Genomic DNA, 22,580 nt, shown 5'->3' on the forward strand with positions numbered 1-22,580 from the left:
TACTTAGAAGAATTTAAACACAATACAGGCTCTCAGGCCCAATGGCCGTCCTCGAGGTCGACCTGTGGCTTTAAGTCTACCCAGTGTAGACACCCTGAAAAGAAGAAGAACCAAGTATTAAATTAAAATAATGCGGATTTATTGTTTTGTACAAATACTTTTTTCACCCGAAAAGTGAACATGTTGCATTGTTTTTTGTTGCACTGAGATTTAATTTCTTTTGATAGTATTTTTACATTGAGACTGATATGGTGTTGAAGCCAGTCCATCTAACATCTCACGGTCATCTGAATATGAACTTTATTCATGTAGAAATGAGGCGTGAATTACAGCATTCATCCCACCCAAAATTTGTCCCTTACTTTAACTGGATATGACTTGATACAACATAAAAATCATCAGATACAACATAAAAATACAGATGATCATCAGATACAACATAAAAATGAAGATACCATACAGCTTAGTTAACTGGGCTGATACGTGGCAGCTGCGGTTTAATGCTGACAAGTGTAAAGTACTTCACCTCGGGAAGAACAATGAACAGCAAGATTACAGTATGAGAAGACATGGTTGCAACGAGAGAGTAATGATTGAAAAGTCTAGTGTGGAAAAAGATCTCGGAGTTTATGTCGACAAGGAGCTGAAATTTTCTAAGCATGTTGAAACGCAAGCTAACACATCCAACAAACTTCTTGGACTTTTTTTTTTTATAGTTGGTTTTGGAGGCTTCCAGTGCTTGTGCACTGCCCAGCCTGCCTGAGCCTGGTCTCTGTCACTCCTTGAGTCCTTTGATGAAAGACTATGCACCGTGCAAAGGGGCTCAATGGCCCAAGTACCTTATATGCAGATTGCAGCATGCACCCAACATCCAGACAATTGAATTGGTCATGTAGCAAGGTTTTCAATATGCAAGTGATATATGCAGCATCATGCATGCCTTATAATAACATGCACAGTGTCAAGCTTTATGCTGTAATAAAGCACCCTAACTGCAACTTCTTGGACTAATCAGACGCTCATACGAGTTCCTAGATGCAGAAACGATGAAGCAGTTGTTTGTTGCCGTCGAACGCCAGAGTCTAGAGTTTGGAAACGTTGTGTGGTCACCGAGATTAAATATCATTCGGAAACCTGAATTTCAATTTTCAATCAACCCACGCTTACGAAAAATTAAGTTCGATTTATTGAAAATGCCGAAAAGAGCCGTAAAAGAATAAAGGGATGAAAATTAAATTTGAAGACTGTACAAAAATAGATGGTTTATAACCTTTCAAGATGAGATATCTTTAATTAATCCACTCGTGGTTACAGGGTGGCCCAGTGGTTACAGTACGGGTACCAAGATTGGAGCAGGTAGGTCCGGGTTCGATCCCTGCTCTGTGCTCCCGTTTCTGGTTAGAATCGGCAAGGAGGCCGGGCGGTTAAGCAAAGAAAATTTGAAGCAGTGAGTTGCGAGTTCAAGCCCGCAACAAGCTGAGGATGTTCTACAATGTTAGGAATCGGCGACAGGCCTACGGCCTAATAAACGCAGAAACGGCTATATTATATATTGTAACAAAGACTTCATAGCGAAGCTTCATTATGAGTGAAAACATGTACGGAAAATTTACAGAAAACGATTCAGGTTCCCACGGCATTCAGTAATTCCTATGTTATTCTGGTAATCTGAATAGTTTCTCCATTCTGAAATGTTCGATGGCACCATTAAGACCACAATACATCGATTTCAATTATAACAAGGCTTAACAAACTATACCTTTTACATTCTCAGTATTCGAATTCGAAATCCAAAGAAAGTATTTAACTTTACTATCGAATCATTCGCTACCGTATGTTAAAGCAGGATCGTAACTTGTTAACAAATATTTAAATAGAAGTCTATAACTTATTTTGCTTTAAATCGAATTCAGTCTCAAATGATTGGACCAGTATTTAAAATGATCATTGACGTTTGACATTCACTCTGCACATTTTTGTGGGTGACTAGTACAATGACTGAACTTCATTCCACCATGTCCACAATATAAAAATTAAATGACGTTCATATCGTTTCAGTTGATATCATGAAAATAATCTAATATTTGTTGAATCTCTCTTTATAATAGATTTTTTATGCGCTATTCATGATGCTCGAAAACGATTACTGGTGAATAAGGCGATGCAAACCGAAACTTATCGTCAGGGTTCATTTATTTGTAAAATAACTATTTTCTTTACAAGTACTTCATTTCCGGGTAGTGAATGGTCACTTTTTGGTGTTTGCCACACAAATATTTTGCGATGGCAATGATTACTCGTTACACATCAGTGTCCCTCGTGAAATTTTTATGTGCCCAGTCATAGAGAATGGGGGTCAGCGCGAAAAATTAATATTCTTGTTAGTTAAAATAATAGATATTGAATAGATGAAGAGAGCTCCCTCAATGGGGCGGCTAATAATTCCACTCCGGTGTGGTTGGCCTATGGGTAAGCCCATATGAGGTTGTCTCGGGTACGTACGTAATAATTGGTAGAAAGGACTGTGTGCTATCCCACATATAAAACTATCTGCTTAAATTGCAGAGGATTCGACATTAACTAAACAGTTGAGTTGTTTATCGCGTTGGAAAGTTTGCTAGAAGCGTTCATGGTCGCTGTATATCTTTCACAGTATCGCTCCGTAAAAATTTCCTTTCACTGTCATTTCCAAACTTAATGTAATTACGATTATCGTATCGTAAGCGTCGTCCTGTCAAAAAAGGTTTCTATGATACTTTATGGCTAATGACATATTTTTTTAGGGAAATTAAATTCAGCTTTTTTTGAAATAGATTAATGCTGTTGAGAATACGACCTTTGTTATGCTCTCTCCCAAAATTTCAAATAAGAGGAGAGCACGAAAAATAAGAAAACTCAATTTGAAGATGAGTCAATAAAAGACTTTGGCAATTTCTCGATCAGAGAAGTTGACTCTATTCTATTTTTATTGATTTTTGCCAGGTCTTCATAACCGAGGTTTACGATGAGTGAAAACGTACGAAAATTTTACTGAAAAAGATTCAGGTTCTGACGACATTAGGTGATAATTCCTACGTTATACTGCTGTTACTTCAAGTTTCTACGTGCTGCAATCTTAGATGAGTGCACTTAGGACTACGAACTATCGATATCAGTTTAGACAAGGTTTTCCAGCGAATAAGGAAGTAAATATTATAACTAAATTATAAACTTATCGCATATGAGTATCCTGGCACCGGGAACAGAGCGCCACTTTGAGGCAGGATCGCAACTTGTTAACAAATGCTCGAGTAGAAGTGTACAACTTATTTTGCAATTAATCGATTAATTCAGAGCCAAATTAGATTGACATCTGAATTTTCCACTACAAAAAGTTATTTATTCTGATACATTTGATGCTCATACACGCACGACAGCTCACAATCAACATCGCATATTTTTGTGGGTGACTATAACAGTTGGAAACTCAATCCCATAATATATCGATAATTGAACGGCGTACATGTTCGTTTCAGGGGAAATCATGAACCCAATCTAATAATCGTTGAATCCTCTGTCATAACAGATTATATCTATGCATTTTTATGATGCTCGAAAACTATAGCAGTTGATTAAAACGGTGAAAACCGAAACTAATTTTAAGGGTTCAAAATTTTTGAAGGATTCGAGGAATACTGGACATTATCTTTATATTGGCCGTACGAATCTTAACTGTATAAAGAAAACGAGGCATGAACTTCATCGCAAAGAGCACACACATACGTGATGTATGTGCTTTGTGATGACGGTTGATGAATATACTTGTTGTCGACAATGACGACTGTAGTTTGGGCTGCTGTTGTAAAATAGTTTAGTCATAGCTCGAAAACGCGCATGCTCAGTCATGGTGGGTCGGTGTGCACGTAGCTTCGTCTTTTCGTCATNAAGTATGATGCGTACAACTATTTATAGAGGTCAATGTATCAAAATCACATGAAATCTTGTCATAATGGTAATTTACGGAGATGTCCAAGCTGCTCATCTGCATAAAATGTGGCGTGCTTACCAAGTTTTCTCACAGTCACAATAATTATCTGTTTTGTCCATGTAGTAAAATAAGAAAGACTTGGCAATCCAGGTTATATTCGAACAAATGACCAAATATCTGGGATAAGAGTAACAGTTACTATATACTAATTAAATAATTGCAACTCAAATATAATCAACAACAGAAACAATAATAAGACTGATTTATAATCAGTAATGAACGTGGCAGGGAACTTACACTACATAACGGCAGTGGTTAGAACCTTTCAGCTCGACGGATACAATGAGACTGATATGGTGTTGAAGCCAGTCCATGTAACATCTCACGGTCATCTGAATATGAACTTTATTCATGTAGAAATAAGGCGTGTATTACAGCATTCATCCCACCCAAAATTTGTCGCTTACTTTAACTGGATATGACTTGATACAATATTAATTACTATACAAACGAGATAGAAAGATATTCGAACGAAGATTCATGTTTAATAAATAACTTAAATAACATTGATTCAATGAGTTGGTATTAACATAACATAACATTGTGATGTCGGCGCTGAAGTGTAGGCCTGATGTGGCCTGTCGCCGATTCTTTTACTTTTCGTGCCTTGTTCACAGAAGATCTAAACTCGTGTCATTTGACCGGATCTTTTCATGACTGGCGATAGTTTGAAGTAGCTACTAGACTTCCACAGGGTTCGATAAGGAGCTAGGCATTTCAAATCTGAACATATATTTTTCCATAGCTTTATCTAATATTCCTAATATTATTTAACACGTTGAGAGCGCCACGACCCGCCGGAGGGCTGCACGGTCTTTTTTCCGGACAAATTCCGCAATTTAGTTTTTTATATTGCGTTTGTAGACAAAAATTTATTATGGCAGTGCTACCTCATTTATCTCTAAAATGTAAGGAAAAAAGAAAAATTAAGGATCTCGTTAAGAATACGCACCCAAGAAGTCACTGAGGTGCGAATTCTTAACTAGAACATTATACTGATATGCGTATTCATAAGAAGGTTGATTGAATGAATAATACAAACAAATTAGGTCTATTTAAACATTTTTTTAAGATTTACAAATCAAAGTAAAAGAATACATTGCAAAACGTTAAATTCCAAATGATAAGCTGAACATCTTAGTCAAAATACTGAGCCGTAATATGATCACGTTCATCAGACAAAATTGCCATCAGTATATTTACTGTAGTATAGCTATAATATGCCATTGCCAGTTGCCGCCTGCCAAATCAAATATGTCTAGAATCAAGAGTCACTCTAGACATCCATGAGGCAAAGTTGAGTGTTCCAGTTTACTGTCTATGCGTTCAACAATAAATTGTAAAATTCACCCACACGAATGCACCGTATCGGTCTACTGTCTGGTGTCGCTTCAGTTACGAGTAAACAAATTTTTGGTCACGGAATCTTATCATTATTTCCTTTCCAAAATTCTGCAATAGGGGTAATTTTTTATCCTCGTATAGTTTTTCAACACGAACGTAACAAGTTTTCAGATTGAACGGCAACATAAGAAATATTACACATGCTACGGTAGTTGAACTCGTGTTTAGTCGTGTATCACAGGCTGAATGAAAACCACGTGTCTCTGGAATTATACTCTTTATATAGTAATACCTTAAAAGCAGCTTTTTGAATATAAATAGTCATGACAGAAATGAACAGCAATGAAATTAGCAGATATAATTTTTGTTAGGACACTTGTTACGCGAACTTATATACGAAGAGAACATTACAGACTAATAGGAAGAGTTGTAATGAAGTAGGCATTTATCATCATTAATTATTTCATTTACATTATTGAATCAAATGAATGAATGAGAAATATTATAACATATTGAAATATTTCACAATAACATAGTAATAAAACGTTCAACCGTTTGATATCTTTAATAGGAGGGTCTATATCATCATTTTGTAATATGATGAAATCAAAACAATTCATATAATCATATTACATTTAAACCGCGTTCGTTATGTACACTAATAAAGAAGCAAGCTCCACGCATCCGACTTAATTAGCGCCTTCACCTATATTAGCGGTGAAATTAAGCATATCTTCATTATTTAAATAATAGGTGGCACGCATAAAGCTATTGATTGCATTGGCGATGAAACAAGCAGTTAATATTACTCCCTCAATTATACCAGAATTATACCAATTAATTACAGACGCCACTCAACATATGGAAGAAAATTATTTAACAGGCTCCTAAAGAGCAAACTTCACTTGAAAATTAGAATCAGTCCAACAAAAGCAATAAGCTTAAAAGTTATCATCCTTCAATTGTGGGAGAATAAGTAGTAGTAGTAGAAAGGTTTGCTAGCGCTTCAGCTTTCAAGCTATTTCGCGCCGGAGGTCAAAATGTAACATCGCCAGAAGGCGGAAGGTCTCAATTATTCAAAGTCTCAAATTATTCATCACCCACAAGGAGCGGAAGGTCTCAGTTGTCCAGCCCGCTGAAGCTGGCTCGAGAGACAGGTGAAAAGCAACAGAAACGAAGACACTCGAGCAAGAGGTCGCTTACACGGGACGTCGGCCGCCCGCACGAGAGAGACAGAGAAGGGAAATGTAAGGGATCCTACCTACATAATAACTCAATGTAAGGAATCCTACCTACATAATAATTTAGTATAAGTTATCCTACCTACATAATAACTTAATGTAAGGCATCGTACCTACATAATAACTTAACCCCACAACTGAGACCAACGGTCAGACACCGCGAGCTCAGCGGTGGGGCGCTCAGGAACAATCCCCCTAGGAGCGCGAAATCCCATAGGACTTCTGACGAGCACAGACACACGTCAGAAGTCCCCCCCTGAGGGGATGGGAGAATAAGGATTCCACCATCATCATCATATTATGGCACCGACAGTTCGTGCTGCGGAAAGTACAGATATCGACTTAGACTAAACAAGGCAGAAGCAACTCGATGTAGATAGTGTAAGATTAAAAAAAACTAAAAGAAAAACGTTCTAATCCTGAAAAAACTTATGAAGACCAAACTAAGTTTTGTGAAACAACTTCCGTGCGCAACCCTAACAGCGAAATATAGCGATAAGTTCGAGTATTAAACACGAAATTTACGACGTGCAATGCTCTAGATTCAAGCAATTCACTTAGTGAACAAACTATGATTCGTAATTAAGCAAAATAATCAAACTAATGCAATAAATTATGTAGATTACGGCGAAAATCATTCCAAATTAAGAAAGCACTTCAAGAACTAAAAATAATAATGAAACGAAAAATTTGTGACACACTATGTACCAAATGTGAAAAACATCAATTCCATACATAAAATGTAATCTATTCAAGAAGAATATCAATTATAGATAAAATTTTACCAAATTGAGTTCATAACATCGCCAGTGAAAGATGACTAAGCCTTATTTCGTTAGCAACACGAAAAAAACTCACTGCCTTAAATCAATGTAATCTCTTATTAAACTTCAAATGGAAATAAACGACCTACAGGCTTTTTTTAATACAAAAAAGAACTCGTGACAGAGCTCTCAGACAGTGAACTGCGACAGAAACGAAGATGCCTACACAACAACTTGACCCCACAACTGCCCTGCCTACACAACAACTTGACCATACTAATTGCATCCAATAATTAGATGCTTCGAAATCACTGTTTACATCGATAGTTCCACGACAATTTCAAAGACCAAAATAGTTGACCTGAAGAACAAACCTCTTTCTGAGTCACAACATTAATAATTACAGTAAATTTATTTACCAATTTCCCATACGTAACAATCATATAAAATACAATACAAGTACAATTATATTCATTTGGGACACTATAACAATGATCTTAATTACAATGTTACACGATAAGTAAATAACTATGAGACACGAGAAATATCGTCACAAATACACCTAACGAAAAATATTTCCTACAGAAGACCTAATAAATACGGCAACTGTTTAGGAATGTTTCATATTCAAGTACAAGTCATCAGTAAATTAGCTCGGCTAATATCCCAACATGCGTCTATGAAGTCACATTAAATTAAAAAAAAACAATACAAATTTAAGGATAAGTATTAGGAACTTTCTCGAATTCAAAGAACTAAAAAAATAATAAATTCGTTGTGAACGAGATATATGAAATAGTAACTCATAATTCGGGCAAAATGTCTGAGTAATTAAATGGCAGTTCAGATTCAGAAGACGAAAAAAGGAAAAAAATTAACTTTCTTTAACATCGCACTCTGAATCTCCGTCACAATGCAATCTTCATAAAAACAATGACAAACGGGACTTAAATTGTCAATAATACAAGTGAACAAAAGATTTTTTTCCATTACCCACGTATTTAAATCCAAGTTAACGGATCATATCAACATGGATTTTACTGGTTGAATCATCGAACTTTCGAATTCACATTCAAATAGACGCAACGGCAGGGAACAGAAGGGAACACATTTAAGTTTCAAACGAGAAATTTCTTCCAATGTAACGATTAACTTTATTAAATCTTTCAATCGGACCTGAAGATTCGATATATATAATAAGATTTTAGATACCAATAAAAAATATCCAAGTGTCCACAAGAAGTGTACAGCAGAAATGTCTAGTCATTCACGTATAAATGAGAATAATGCGAACATTCAAGTGTTTCATTGGAAATTTTAAAGAAAAATGTTATCCACTAAAGGTGTTCTAGAGAATCAATATCAACATTAAAGCATCAACAATAAAATTTCTTCATTGAAATGCAACAATGAGAAACTGACATAGACTGAATAGCAACAGAAACGTAAGCGTTCAAGCGGACACGGCAAGACATCACTTGCAAGAGAGGCACAGAGCGACAAGAACAGCAATATCGTTGTATCATTTCTTAACCTAATATTTATCATTAATACCAAGCAATCGTGATAATATTTGCAAACACAACGCGTTATGCAGGCAATCAATAATATACAACAAGTGTCGGATTGTTTCGTAGATGACGCGTACACAGACAACATACAGACATTCTACGTCTGCACTGTCGTAACTCTGTCAGATGACACTTGCTCTGCAGACATTCTACGTCTGCACTGTCGTAACTGTCACATGACACCTGCTCTGCAGACATTCTGCGTCTGCACTGCCGTAACTCTGTCACATGACACCTGCTCTGCAGACATTCTGCGTCTGCACTGTCGTAACTCTGTCACGTGACACCTGCTCTGCAGACAATCTGCGTCTGCACTGTCGTAACTCTGTCACGTGACACCTGCTCTGCAGACAATCTGCGACTGCCGTAACTCTGTCACATGACACCTGCTCTGCAGACAATCTGCGTCTGCACTGCCGTAACTCTGTCACATGACACCTGCTCTGCAGACAATCTACGTCTGCACTGTCGTAACTCTGTCAGATGACACCTGCTCTGCAGACAATCTACGTCTGCACTGCTGTAACTCTGTCACATGACACCTGCTCTGATGTTTGCTCTGCACAAAATTCTCTAATGATCACTGTAATATTATTACGTAATATTGTTATAATAATTATTTTATTATAATAATATTAATCTGTAATATTATTATATTATAATAATCACTGTATGTAAAAGAACACGCGGAACACAGCAAGACTCTCTTGATCAATATATTAAATGCACAAAATATACAGCAATTATGTTCATTAGAACACTTGTTTGAGTACCTAAAATATTTATGGAGCTCTCAGACCACATATGCCGCGCCAAATGAACACAATCTTATCACCATCCCAATATATTGTTTTGTTCAGCACATTAACAATTAACTGACATAGTTATTTCTCAGAAACCACTCACTGACTTATCTACAAACCAAAATACTAAAGTGATAAATTACTAATATTTGTAATATGGCACAGTGATATTGTGAACAAAAATACAAACGAGTAAATGTGCATAAAATTGCGATAATAACAAACAAAGGCTGAAACATGAACGAAGACACAATAAATATACAATGTTTGAAAAGTATTAAACAACTGAACACGTATTACAATGTATAGATACACGAGCAATAATTGCAATATCTAACTTATAGATCTACGCAACAGCGCATTATTAATTTACAATCATAATGTGAACGCTGTGACTTAAATTGAACAAATTTAATACATATTAAATAATCAGAAAGAAACTAAAATGTGACTTTTTGTACGCTCAATTAAAAGATTCTACTTAAAAATTACATTTTTCGAACTAATCAAAATTTATAGTGATTTTAAAAAACCCTAAATAAAATCAGACAGGGTAAGCAAACATCATATAATTTGTTCAACTCAAGATAGACACGCGCATGACGATTGTTTCGTTAAAAGCTTCCTTATGATGTTTAGTTCAATTATCATTTTAGGTCTCGCAAGGCAGACGTGAATATGGAACAGGATATAAAAAATAAAAAAAAATAAAAAAATAGGAATAGGTGAGAGAAAATAATACATTAAGCAATAAAAAAAGCCAGCAATGAATTAGTAGCAAAACAAAAATTATTCTTAGTATAAAATAAGAGGCAAAAGATCAAACTGAAACACGAGGCAAATTAAGGCGCAGCTCGAGGACGGATAAACAATTATTAAATGATAGGAACCATAAACAAACGTGCGTAGAGCCTGCATCACACGTATGTAGAGCCTGCATCACACGTACATAGAGCCTGCATCACACGTACATAGAGCCTGCATCACACGTACGTAGAGCCTGCTTCACACGTACGTAGAGCATAGAGCCTGCATCACACGTACGTAGAGCCTGCATCACACGTACGTAGAGCCTACATCCAAATAATAAGATAAAAGGGACGCAAGGGTTGCAATGGAACAAAAATGGACGCAAATAGAAAAGAGATGTAGGCATAAATCGTGAAAGCTAAACTCATTCATCAAAGAATTCAGAAGTGATGAATGGCGTCTATTCATGATGGGAGTTCAATATTAATGAGTTAAATTATCTGCAGTTAAGGAGACAATGACGGACAATGTGCACAATATAAGAGTTAATAACAGTGACTAGTGCGGGCCACTGACTTACATCCGAGTAATGCACTAAATTCTTATTGTTTATGAGTTAGAAAATTCGTCATGTCAAACCTTTATCTTGAACCAGCATAGTCATAGAATTACATCAAAATATCCATGCAAAAACGAAACATTTGTGCATGAAGAATCGCTATGAATATCAACATTTCCAAACGTTTTCGCGATCAAGTTTGTAATTTCAATTCACCTCTAATTCTAAGTTCGTCTAGACCATGAGTATCATTTCATTCATAACCTGCAAGTTAACAATAGAGGAATTCGCTTCAAATAACGCGCATCTTTCAAACAAATGTCTCAACCTTTGGTCACGATACAACAATCGTAAATCAATGGGAAATTTTGGTGTCATACGAAACTATAATAGAAGCAAGATTAATAATCTCTGTGAATGTTGAATACGCAAGGTTAAATGGTCTTTATAAACGCATGAAATAAAATGAAATAACGGTAGGAATTTAACGATAATCAAGCACCCTCCATTTCTCATCGGTGAAAACGGAACCAATTGGTTTCATAACCTCTCATGTTAATTTTTATTCAAGGTACACGCACCATGCTTTTCAAACTATACAAGTAATCAAACTACGGTACCTTTTGAATAGATAACGATATAGTTTAACCTTCACTAATATCGTTGATAGAAGATAAACAATCATGTTAATTGTAATGAACGAACATTTTCATGCTGAAATCGTATTATCATTACCGAAAATATGTAGACTAATATTCTTCACTCAACAAAGTTACTACGGCATAAAATTTACGTGTCCTGCAAAATAATAATCACACTCCATCAATTCAATCGAACTCAACTTAATTTCCTGTTTGAGAAGATTTCACGACAATAATAGGTCCTATGCAAGAATTAGTTACAACCGTGGGGAGGCGTGTCTTCCAACAGATACACACTCATGTTATCTTTGCCTTTAACAAAGACCTGTCCACGGGACTCCAATTTGTACTTCCTGCTAAGGACTTTAGCGCACTCTTCGCTCACTTGGATCCTACCCTTAACTCCTGTGGAGTCCATGCGCGATGCGATGTTCACCGCATCACCCCAGATGTCGTAATAAAGTTTCGTTGTTCCGATAACTCCAGCAGTGATGTCGCCAAAGTTGATACCGATACGCAAGACGAAGTTGAATCCTAGCAAATCCTTGTTGAAATGGTCTATTCCTTTTTGCAACTCCTTAGCAAATTCAACGAGTTCGAAAATATGATGGTCAGGATCGGAATTTTTGTTTCTTACGTCGGGATTTAGACCCGAAGCAGCCATGTATGTGCTTCCGATGGTCTTGATTTTAACGACGTTTTCAAAGTCCTCTCTGGATAAAAGTTCGTCGAAATCACCAACGAGTTCATTGAGGTATCGCAGACACTCTTTCCCCCCACAAAAACTTTCATCATAGAACTCATTGAAGTTCACAATGCTTGCAAACATGACCGCGACGCGCGTGTGGTTCTCAGAGTATTTAGCGTTGGTTGGTTTTATTTTATTGGCCACATGTTTAGGAATGATATTGTGCAGCATCCATTCGGCCTGGTCTTTCATGGCCTGCACTCGACTTCGGTCTAACAAAGCTTGCGCCCAGCCATGAAAACTGAGCCTGTAACTGATCTCGAACTCCCTGTTCAGGAGCCATACCAATCCTACCAACAGCGCAACCGTCACGATGATCTCCACGTGGAAATAATGCTCACGTTCACCGCACAAAAAATTGGGGGAATTTAATGCCGATAAGTTTGCGGTCAGAGAATCTGAGACATTAATAGAGATGGGTTCTCTGCCGGGTTGCCAGTTAGAGAGGATTTCTGTATTCTTTCGAAAATCTGAATCCAACGAAAAATTATTAAACCCGGTAACAACTTCAACTTTGGCACTGAATGGGCACGGACAAATTGGTGGAGCAAGAAGGGCTATAAGCACGCCTCCCCCAACGGTTACCAGAATATTCTTCATCCAGCAATTCAGTTGGACGAAATTACAGAAATGAACGGTGCCCACGAAACTGAGATAGCAGAAATACCGCAGCGTTTCCGTCTCTTCGGATAAGGAAGAGCACGAGAAATTTGAAAGAACCGCGGCAAGAGGAAGTAAAAGTAGAACTCCACCGCAGAAATGCCAGGTTTTCCAGCGGGTGACGCGGGTGTAGATAGTGTGGGAGAGCGACGGGGGATAAGGGGAGTCTGTTCCCCCAAGCTCTGGGTGGGAGGGGCGAGATTTGATGCGATCTGGGGACTGGGGTTGTTGTTTCGTCGGGTCGGAACGTTTCATTAACTGCACCTGAAAAATATCATTTGAAAGTAATTTGTATATTATAATAAGCTTTGAATAAAATGGGTTCACTTAATTTGAATGTGCGTTTAGCTCTTGCAAACTAATGCCTCTTTACTGGATCTGAAAAATGTCTATTCATCACCAATTTGTCTATAACAACAAACTTTCGGTTCCAACAAAAGTAGGTATTTCAAATGTTATACAAGGAATCATATTTATTCATGTAGGTAGTTAAGAAAATTGCTTTATACAATTCAGCCTTCCCTATACAACAACTATTTCCTGTAAATTTCTTAATAAAGATACCAGTTAAATACTTACACCTATATTACACCATATCATTAAGCTGTATGAGAAGTTAACTAACCTGCGACAAGGCAAGCAAAGCTCCCTGCCACAGCAGCACCACCCCCAGCAGCACCAGCCACAGCACAGAGGGCGGGTAAAGCACCAGCAGAGAGACCACGAGTATCACATGCACCACCAGACTGACGAGGATATCAAAATAAGTATTATATAGAGACGAGGCGAGTGTCTTGGCTTCGTCAGATCTTGGCTGATGTGCTTGCTCCCTGTACATCTTCTCCATGGAGGCGTCAAGGAAGCGCAAGGATATCTTCGAGAAGGGAGGTTCCATGTCGTAGTCGTAAGTGAAGGTGGTGCGTTTAGTGCGTTTCTCTTGCTGTACGCATCTGATCAGGCGTAAGTCGGACTGCTTACGCATCTGGTGGTAGCGGGTCAGGCTTGGGTCCATGCTTGCCATGGGGCTGTAGTCTGTTGGTACAGAACTAACGTAGGTATATATTCTAATTAAAATTAGTGAGCTGCAGTCTGCGGGCAACGAACAAACGTAAATATGCTATTTCAAATTAGGAATAAAAAACACATAAATAGCAATTAAGACTGTCGGCTTTGATGCCAGCTTGAATGAAGCCAGGTTCGCACCATACTACCGGGCACGTGCTAGTCATATACCAGACACGGTCCTGTCCAATTTTGTAATTGGACAGGACCAATTACAATTGTATTGTAATGTATTTCCATAGAAGTATTGACACCATGGGCATGGCATGTGCCTTGCCCAGCTGGTGTGAATGTTTCTATGGAAAGCATTAGAGAATATTGGACATGACCATGACTGGCATATGCCCAGCCATGGTTGGCAGTACCATGGTGTACACCATACTGTGGCCGGCAGTATGGTGTAACCCTGGCTTAATGTCTTACTGTTGGACAAGTAGGGACAAGTTTGATAAGTAGGAAAGTATTGGAAGTATTTTTCCAATACTTTCTTACTAATGCGCAAAATGTAAAAGCATTCTGCTTTATTAGCTTTTGTTCATAAATAACGTGGGTAATTTAACGTGCAAAATGAAACGTTAACAGAAACTACCCAAACGAATGGGACCGGTGAATAAATAGGATTAAGAATTAGTAAGATGAGAGCATTAATTACTTATTTACAGAAAAATGAATATATAAGTAGATACCAAAAAATTAAAAAACATAGTTCACAATAAAATCTAGTAAATAAATAATATTTACATTTATACAACATAATTAATTGATAGAAATTCAAACCATGATACGGCAGTAATAAGTTCATCAAGATGATAAAAAGAAATTATTTCAACAGAAAATTTAATCAGAGGTAAATAATTAATATTTGAAAGGATGCCGCAGGAACTCTAATTGTCTCACCTCCAGCGAGCGTGTCCAGTCCTTCAGTGTCACTGAGCTGAGGAGTGTAAGTAAGTAAATTAATTATTTAAATAAATAATTAATTTAAATCGATGTTAAAAATTATTCTGAATTTCTGTATCATTCTACAAGGCACCACCGGAATTCAGGACAATATTTACACATTCATTCAAATTATAGTTACAATAAATGGAAAAAATGAATTTATATATCAATATATATAAGAAATAATATCGAATTGAAATAGATAATATAATACATAACAATATAATACATAAATGACAGGTCTAAAAACATAGTGAAAGAGAATTCCATCATAAATTGAGAATCTAGCTAAGAGATCATGGCTTTATAAGGCAAGGAATAAATAAAATGTCAGCAATAAAGAGAAAATGTTATTACCTGGAAGCTAGAGCCACGGCTGCGGATGCCTGAATCTTTCCTAAGCTCCTTGGAGTGGTCTACGCTCCATGGGTCAGCCACTACACACGCAGGCGCAGACTGCGGCACAGACAGGCTGTCTGCGCGAGGTTTCCTGCCAGACGACTGACAGGGCAGTGACAGTAGCGCAGTCAGAGGCAACTTTGTCGTCAATGTTCCGTTACAGTCAGATGACTGAGAAGCTACTGACACGTCAACACAGTCAGATGACTGAGAAGCTACTGACACGTCAACACAGTCAGGTGATGAGTTATTTATAATAACAGGAACGGTAGATAAATTCTGGCTGTTGGCAGGAGAAGTGTTGATTGCAGTGGCTGACGGGGCTAAGTCGGTGGCTGGAGTGGCTGACAGATTTAAGCCACTGGCTGGAGTGGCTGACAGATTTGAGCCATTGGCTGGAGTGGCTGACAGATCTAAGTCCTTGGCTGGAGTGGCTGACGGGGCTAAGTCCTTGGCTGGAGTGGCTGACGGAGCTAAATCCTTGGCTGGAGTGGCTGAAACATCAAGTGTAAGGCTACACAGGCTCGCTTTTTGTCCACTTCGGAAGCCGTCTTGGAAAAACTGAAAACCAGAACAAGACAATAAAATCATAGACCTCTATTTGAGTCTTTCTATTTGATTTGATTTGATATTGATTACATAATCAAAATATAATACTATTCTAATTATGTAAACAAAATATTACTATACTTTCTATGAAGCTCATGTGGTGATTACCAAGAGCGCTAGATTGCCTGCAACACAATCAGCACTTCATATGCACATTATGTTGTATTGAATAAAGTAGGTAATATTGAACATGTATTATGGGTACGTAGGTGTTAAGAATGCAAGGAATGCGGGTCGAAGCGATATAGCAAGTGTGTAAGGGGCGGTTGTTTCGAGACCGTGGGAAGGGTTAGTTTACATTGAACGTTGGCGAGCTCAGCGCGAGGGACATTCCATTCGAGGAATGTGGCGTCACTTAGAGGGTATAGGCTTAACTGTGCGCGACACTAGCGTATATAAGGACCTCAAAATTGGCGCCGAGGGTTGTTGGTTCAAAGGAGGTGACCGTCACGCAAGCACGGTCTGCAGTCAGCGGACTGTATATAACGGCCGCGGCCGTGAGGCCGGCGGTGTTATATACCGTTTTCGAACATTGACGGTCGCGAGAAACCTGGACTTATCGAAGCAGCCTAGAGTCCGGTGAGAACGTCAAGAAAATCAACATCAACACTACGGCTGCGACTCAGCCGTGAGACAATGCGAGAGGGCCACGAGTCGTACAACGATTATAACGCACGTCATCAGAAGATTCAAGTTCGAGTTCTACACCGGGAGTTATCGTAAGTACGGTCATCAGTACGATACGGTCACAATTTCCATCAAGAAGAAGCGGTACGGTCACAGTCATCTTCAACCGCAGTACGGCAACGAGCTTGGAATAATATCATCGACGAGTAACACTACGCCACTATTCTGAAGTACGGTCGTTGTAAAAGAACCTACGGCCAGACTGGCCGTGAGGCATCTGTAGCAGCGAGACACGAAGGTTATGAAGAACAGCGATCGCAGGACGCGCGGCTACAGCGGCAGTACGACCACTTGGAATACGGCTGCAAACGCGCGGTTACAGCGGCAGTACGACCACTTGGAATACGGCTGCAAACGCGCGGCTACAGCGGCAGTACGACCACTTGGAATACGGCTGCAAACGCGCGGCTACAGCTGCGGTACGGTCGCTGAACATACGGCCGTAAACGGGTGCGTGAGTTACGGTCGTTTACAACAGTCGTACGGCTCAACGGAACTGCAATGTATCAACATTTTCCGGTAAAATTAGATGATTTTTATGATGTAAACTGATAGGTTTTGGACTTTTGATTGTGTTCAGATTACCTTTGTCAAGTACTAGAGATTTTTGTTAACGTAGGATGTGAACTTGAATTTTCCAATTTAATATGAAATGTACCTGTGTTTCATTACAACCCTCTCTCTGTACTATATTTTGCCAAAACCTATTCATACGAGAACTTAGTCATGTGCTTATCAAGCGCCACTCGGCGAAAACCTGACAAAACGATAAGTTATAAATACTTGAACCTGAACCTGAACATAACGTAAAATTGGTGGAGTTATGACTCGAGTGTCCAACTTTAAAATATATGAGACGATAGAAACTACTTATTATTTTTATTATTTTATTTTTTATTCTAATCAGTATGATTACCGTCAAAATAGGATCAAAATACATATTCATGAAATAAATGAAGCATCAAAAGACAAGTTCACATGGACGGTATGTATAATAGAAATGTATAGTTACTTGCCTTCTCAGAAGAGCACTCAGGCTTGCTTGAGATTTTGGGCAGTGACGAAGTTTTACTTTTGCCTGTAAATATAAATCAGTTATTAGCACTTAAAACGAGAGAAATAGTTAAAATAATCCGTACAAATAACTGTTTGAAATATTCACATATAATTTTGAAGAATGTCTCTTATGGAGTAATGAAAATAAGAAAATGTAGTCAAGTAATTTGCAAGTAGGCAACCAACTTTAAATAGAAGATGTTGAAATACAGCGATTAGTTTCAATAGTGTCATATATAATTCACGAAATATGAAATACGAGATGAAAGAATCTGAACAAAACATATAGCAAGACAATTTACAAGCTCCGTACTTTTATCCGGCCTTCTCTGCATGCGAGGCAAGCGAAATTTGGCCAATTCGAGCGCCGGGGTGAAAGATTTACGCCATTTGCCACTGCCCCAGCCACCCTCAGCCTTGCCAGCCTCCATGGCAGCCAGTTTGTTGTGTCGCTTCTTCCCTCGCCGGCTACCCGCTTGACTGACACAGGCCTCCCCTCCCTCACAGAGCTCAGTGCACTCCAGCATGTTGGGGAGACTGCACGTCCTCTTGTCGCGCTCCCCGTCCTGTGAACCTTCGTCGTGATCACCATCAATGGGTGGTAATGGTGACCGAGATACGGAGAAACTCCGACGACCAGTAATAAAATATGTCTTTTGTTCATGGGTGTCTGGTCCCTGAATAACGCGGTACTGATGTCTAGGTAAGAATGAGAGAGTAGCTTCAGATATATGAACCTGACCAGGCTTACCACTCGACTCTAAATGATTAGCGAATGAGACATCGTTACTCCAGACATCAAATTTAAAGCACTTGGTTCCGACAATACCACACAGAATTTTACCAGTATGTACTCCGACTCTCATGTCGACATTTTCGTTGTTATCTTTGTCGAATTGAGCAATGGCTGTTATCATGGATAGGCCCATGTCAACGCAGCACACAGCGTGATCTGACCGCGGGGTTGGACATCCAGAAACTGCGTAGTAACAATCCCCTAAGGTACTTATTTTCTCGCAATTGTGTTGTGCACACAAGTCATCAAACCTGCCAAACAAATCGTTAAGTAGGCCTACCAACTGTTCAGCAGTTTTGTTGGAACTCATCCTAGTGAAACCGACGATATCAGCAAACAATATGCTAACGTTATCCATATTATTCATGTTGAAAGGTCTGAAGACCATAGAACGGAGGTCGGTTCCTGTGTGAGACGACCGAGGGGTGGATAGTTTTTTCTTTCCATCGAAAGTTTCTCCTTCATCTTGCTCATGGAGGAGCCAGTTTGCGACTTTAGGAGGCATCACAGAGTGGATCATGGCTTCCTTCACGGCCTTCTCCCGCTCTAGCTCCCTCCTCACCAGCAAACTCTGGCCCATTGAGAGGAATGTTCCGCGCATGCGTACCTGCAAACAAGCTTCATTACTTAACATTAATAAGTTCCGAAAGAGCTTCATTACTTAACATTAATATGTCCCGCAGGAGGTTCGTTACTTAACATTAATAAGTCCCGCAAAAGCTTCATTACTTAACATTAATAAGTCCCGCAAAAGCTTCATTACTTAACATTAATAAGTCCCGCAAGAGCTTCATTACTTAACATTAATAAGTCCCGCAAAAGCTTCATTACTTAACATTAATAGTCAAAAGCTTCATTACTTAACATTAATAAGTCCCGCAAGAGCTTCATTACTTAACATTAATAAGTCCCGCAAAAGCTTCATTACTTAACATTAATAGTCCCGCAAGAGCTTCATTACTTAACATTAATAGTCCCGCAAGAGCTTCATTACTTAACATTAATAAGTCCCGCACGTAATAAAAGCCAGTGTATATTGGAGCTCGTTCAAGATCGTTATAAATGAAGTCAACAATGGACAAAATGCTGTAAGCAAGTCAGCGTCCATCACATTTAAAAAGTAGCTAAGAGAGCTCAGCTATAGAGTGGCTATATAATGCACTGCCTGCGTCACAAGTAGGTTTCTAGCGCTTCAGAAAATCTTGATCTATTTCGCGCCAAAGGTCGAACTCTTATTACACAGCGTCGTTGTTCTTGAATGTTTCGGACTTGCAGTTTAGTCCACCAGGACGACAATGGAGGTCGTAGTCTGTTTTGTAGTCCCAGTGCAGACGTCCGCTCGTTGGTTCCCATCGCTCAGTTGAGCGGTGAAGGCACAATGTCGCGAGGATTCGGCTAGGTTGTGATATTAGTATGCGAGTCACCAAGCTTGTGTACTCAGGGCAGGCCTAGAGTTCTCGGAGCAGGTTGCATTGCGTCAGATATTGCTTGAGGTTGTCTCGTCTAAAATTATTTCCGGGAGTCTCCTTTAGCATCCTGGCAAGGGTTTCGTGTTGTCTGTTCTAAAATTAGTTCCGGGAGTCTCATGACTGGAACACACACCTGAATTGAAGTTGCCATCACAGCAGGGCTGGATAGGCCAGTGCAAGCCTCCAGTGAAGGATCATGCAGAGCATATGGCAGCAGAGAAGAGCCCAGCAACACGGCTGACACCAGCAGTGACAAAAGCACTGGGCGACGCTGAGCAAACCGTATTGCAAATTAGAAATGAATTATTTAGAAACCAGGAATTCCTATACAAACAAGTATTTTCAATTAATTTTTCATCACAAAAAGTCCAAACAGAATAAATATTTGCAACATTTTCATCAAAAGTTATATTTTCTCATACTATGTTTAATGGTGAAGTTTATCCCCACATCAAGTACAGTACCATAATATTTATTAATATAAGATATGGTACCTTATAAAGCTTTGAGAATGTGATGGCAAAGAAGATGATCATGAGCAGAGCAACAAGCAAGGCAGCAGAGATGGAGTAACCCTGGTGCGGTGCTCCAGTCACCAGCCAGTAGATAATCCACACAACACAAGCAAGCACTGTGTACCCGAGGCAATAACGCAGGCGTAACCGAAGAGTTGAACGAGAAGAACGGACATATTCATCCTCTAAAATATCACTGTCAAACCTGTAGGTAAAAAAAGATCATTACAAATGATGAATTGAAATATTAAGTATAATTAAAAAACAAGTCCAAGAGGAATATGAAACTCAAGTTTAAGTGGATTAATGGAAACAAAAAAAATTTTACACCTATAAAGACATTCATACCTTGGATTCCACCAAGAGCGAGCTGCTCGCTCAAACAGGTGAGGACAACAGCTTCGACTGTGCTGTCTCTGGGTCATGGATGCCAAGAGCAGGGCATGAAGGTGCGGAGTCAGAGACAAATCGACAAGACTTTGGTCATACTCATTGGATCCTGGTTTGGGCTCTGTGCTTGCATCATTATGAGCAACATTGTTGTCACTAGGATTCAGAAGGTCACTAGAATTGGGTACCATTTCACTAGGAATTACTAAATTGCCATAAACATCTGATTTAGGCGCACCCATTGATAAACTGGCATTGCTGGTAGAAGAGTTATTAACACTTAAAGGATTAGAAGTAGCCTCTTTAAGATGAATAGATTCTTGCATAGGCATTATACTAGGAGTCTTAATATCATTATCACTAATGCTTTTCATAAGAGCACCATTATTAATATTATTGACAGATGTGTTTGTTTTGCATTCATGTTCCTCACTACACACAGGTTGAAGGCCAGAATTACACATTGATGTGTTTAACAAAACATCTTTTTGTTTATCAAGATATTTATCATGTTTTTGTTTATTTTCAAACAATGAAGGCACACTTGATTTTGCATCATCATCAGAATCCTGATCAATCAGAGGGAAACTGACATCTCCGGTGAGAGAGAGACGCGCCAATAAGGGATGATACTCTGATAGATGTTGGCTTCCATCAAATAGGTTTGAATTGCTGGAACTAGTTTTCCTTTGACTACTAATACCATCCATTGATGCAATTGAAGAAGATTCACTGATATGCAGTTCAATGGATGTATCTTGAAGGTTTGAACCAACTGAACTGGAATATGGCAAAATAAATGATGATAAACTTGTGTGGTTAATTTCGTCTGGTGCAAGTGCAGGCATAGGAAATAAGTCTTTTGCACCAGCATCCTTAGTTAATATTGATGAGATGCGAGGGAGTGGGGGTGAGGTAGACATGTCTTCAGCAGTAGAATCTACAGTTTGTTCACGCTGCATGGACAGAGAAGCCACCAATGAGGCTTCTGTTCTTTTGCTGTTGAGATCATTTTCTTCAGTTTTTAGAAGTGTTGAATGCAATTTTGGCATTTCATCTTCACTCTGGGAGGAAAAAATGCTGATTTTATGACAAAAATCCAGTTTGATCATTTTAAAATATCATTACTTGCAACATTAATCTCAAAAAATTCTTTAGAGTTTTATATACATATTCATCTCAAAATGAAATACACCTAATTAAAAATTAGGTATTTACTGACCACACAGGTTGAATAATAAAAAGCAATTACCGTAGATTGTGATACTGAAACACAAACTTGGATACGGTAGGTATGTAGTCTCATAAGTGGGTAGCCCAGGTCATGAGAAATATTAGGATGATATCAAACACATGCAAGGTACGGTAGGTAATATTGTTGCAAATATTTCAGATTTGAAAATTAAGATATAGTAACACAAAAAATAAAAAAGTTGTATTTATGAAAAAAGTAATTTTTACTATAATAGAATAAAATTCTGTAAATAAATACATAGGTATACCTATAGGCATATATATATACCTACCGTAAAATGGGGTAACTTAGA

The 22,580-nt window shown here is 38.5% G+C and overlaps 1 protein-coding gene across 1 annotated transcript; it reads right to left on the minus strand.

Annotated features, from left to right (window-relative positions):
- Positions 1 to 10,785: 10,785 nt before the first annotated feature.
- Positions 10,786 to 21,365, minus strand: LOC108673638 (adenylate cyclase type 9-like). Its single transcript, XM_047885086.1, has 10 exons — positions 20,992 to 21,365; positions 20,623 to 20,848; positions 20,262 to 20,399; positions 18,177 to 19,266; positions 17,786 to 17,885; positions 17,003 to 17,024; positions 15,470 to 16,072; positions 15,068 to 15,104; positions 13,734 to 14,140; positions 10,786 to 13,372 (listed from the first exon to the last, which is right to left on the minus strand). The coding sequence occupies exons 1-10, from the start codon at positions 21,363 to 21,365 to the stop codon at positions 11,954 to 11,956; spliced, it is 4,416 nt and encodes a 1,471-aa protein (XP_047741042.1). The 3' UTR covers positions 10,786 to 11,953.
- Positions 21,366 to 22,580: the final 1,215 nt, after the last annotated feature.

This window comes from Hyalella azteca, unplaced genomic scaffold (assembly GCF_000764305.2).
Source record: "Hyalella azteca isolate HAZT.00-mixed unplaced genomic scaffold, Hazt_2.0.2 contig16896, whole genome shotgun sequence".
Taxonomy (NCBI): Eukaryota; Metazoa; Arthropoda; class Malacostraca; order Amphipoda; family Hyalellidae; genus Hyalella; species Hyalella azteca.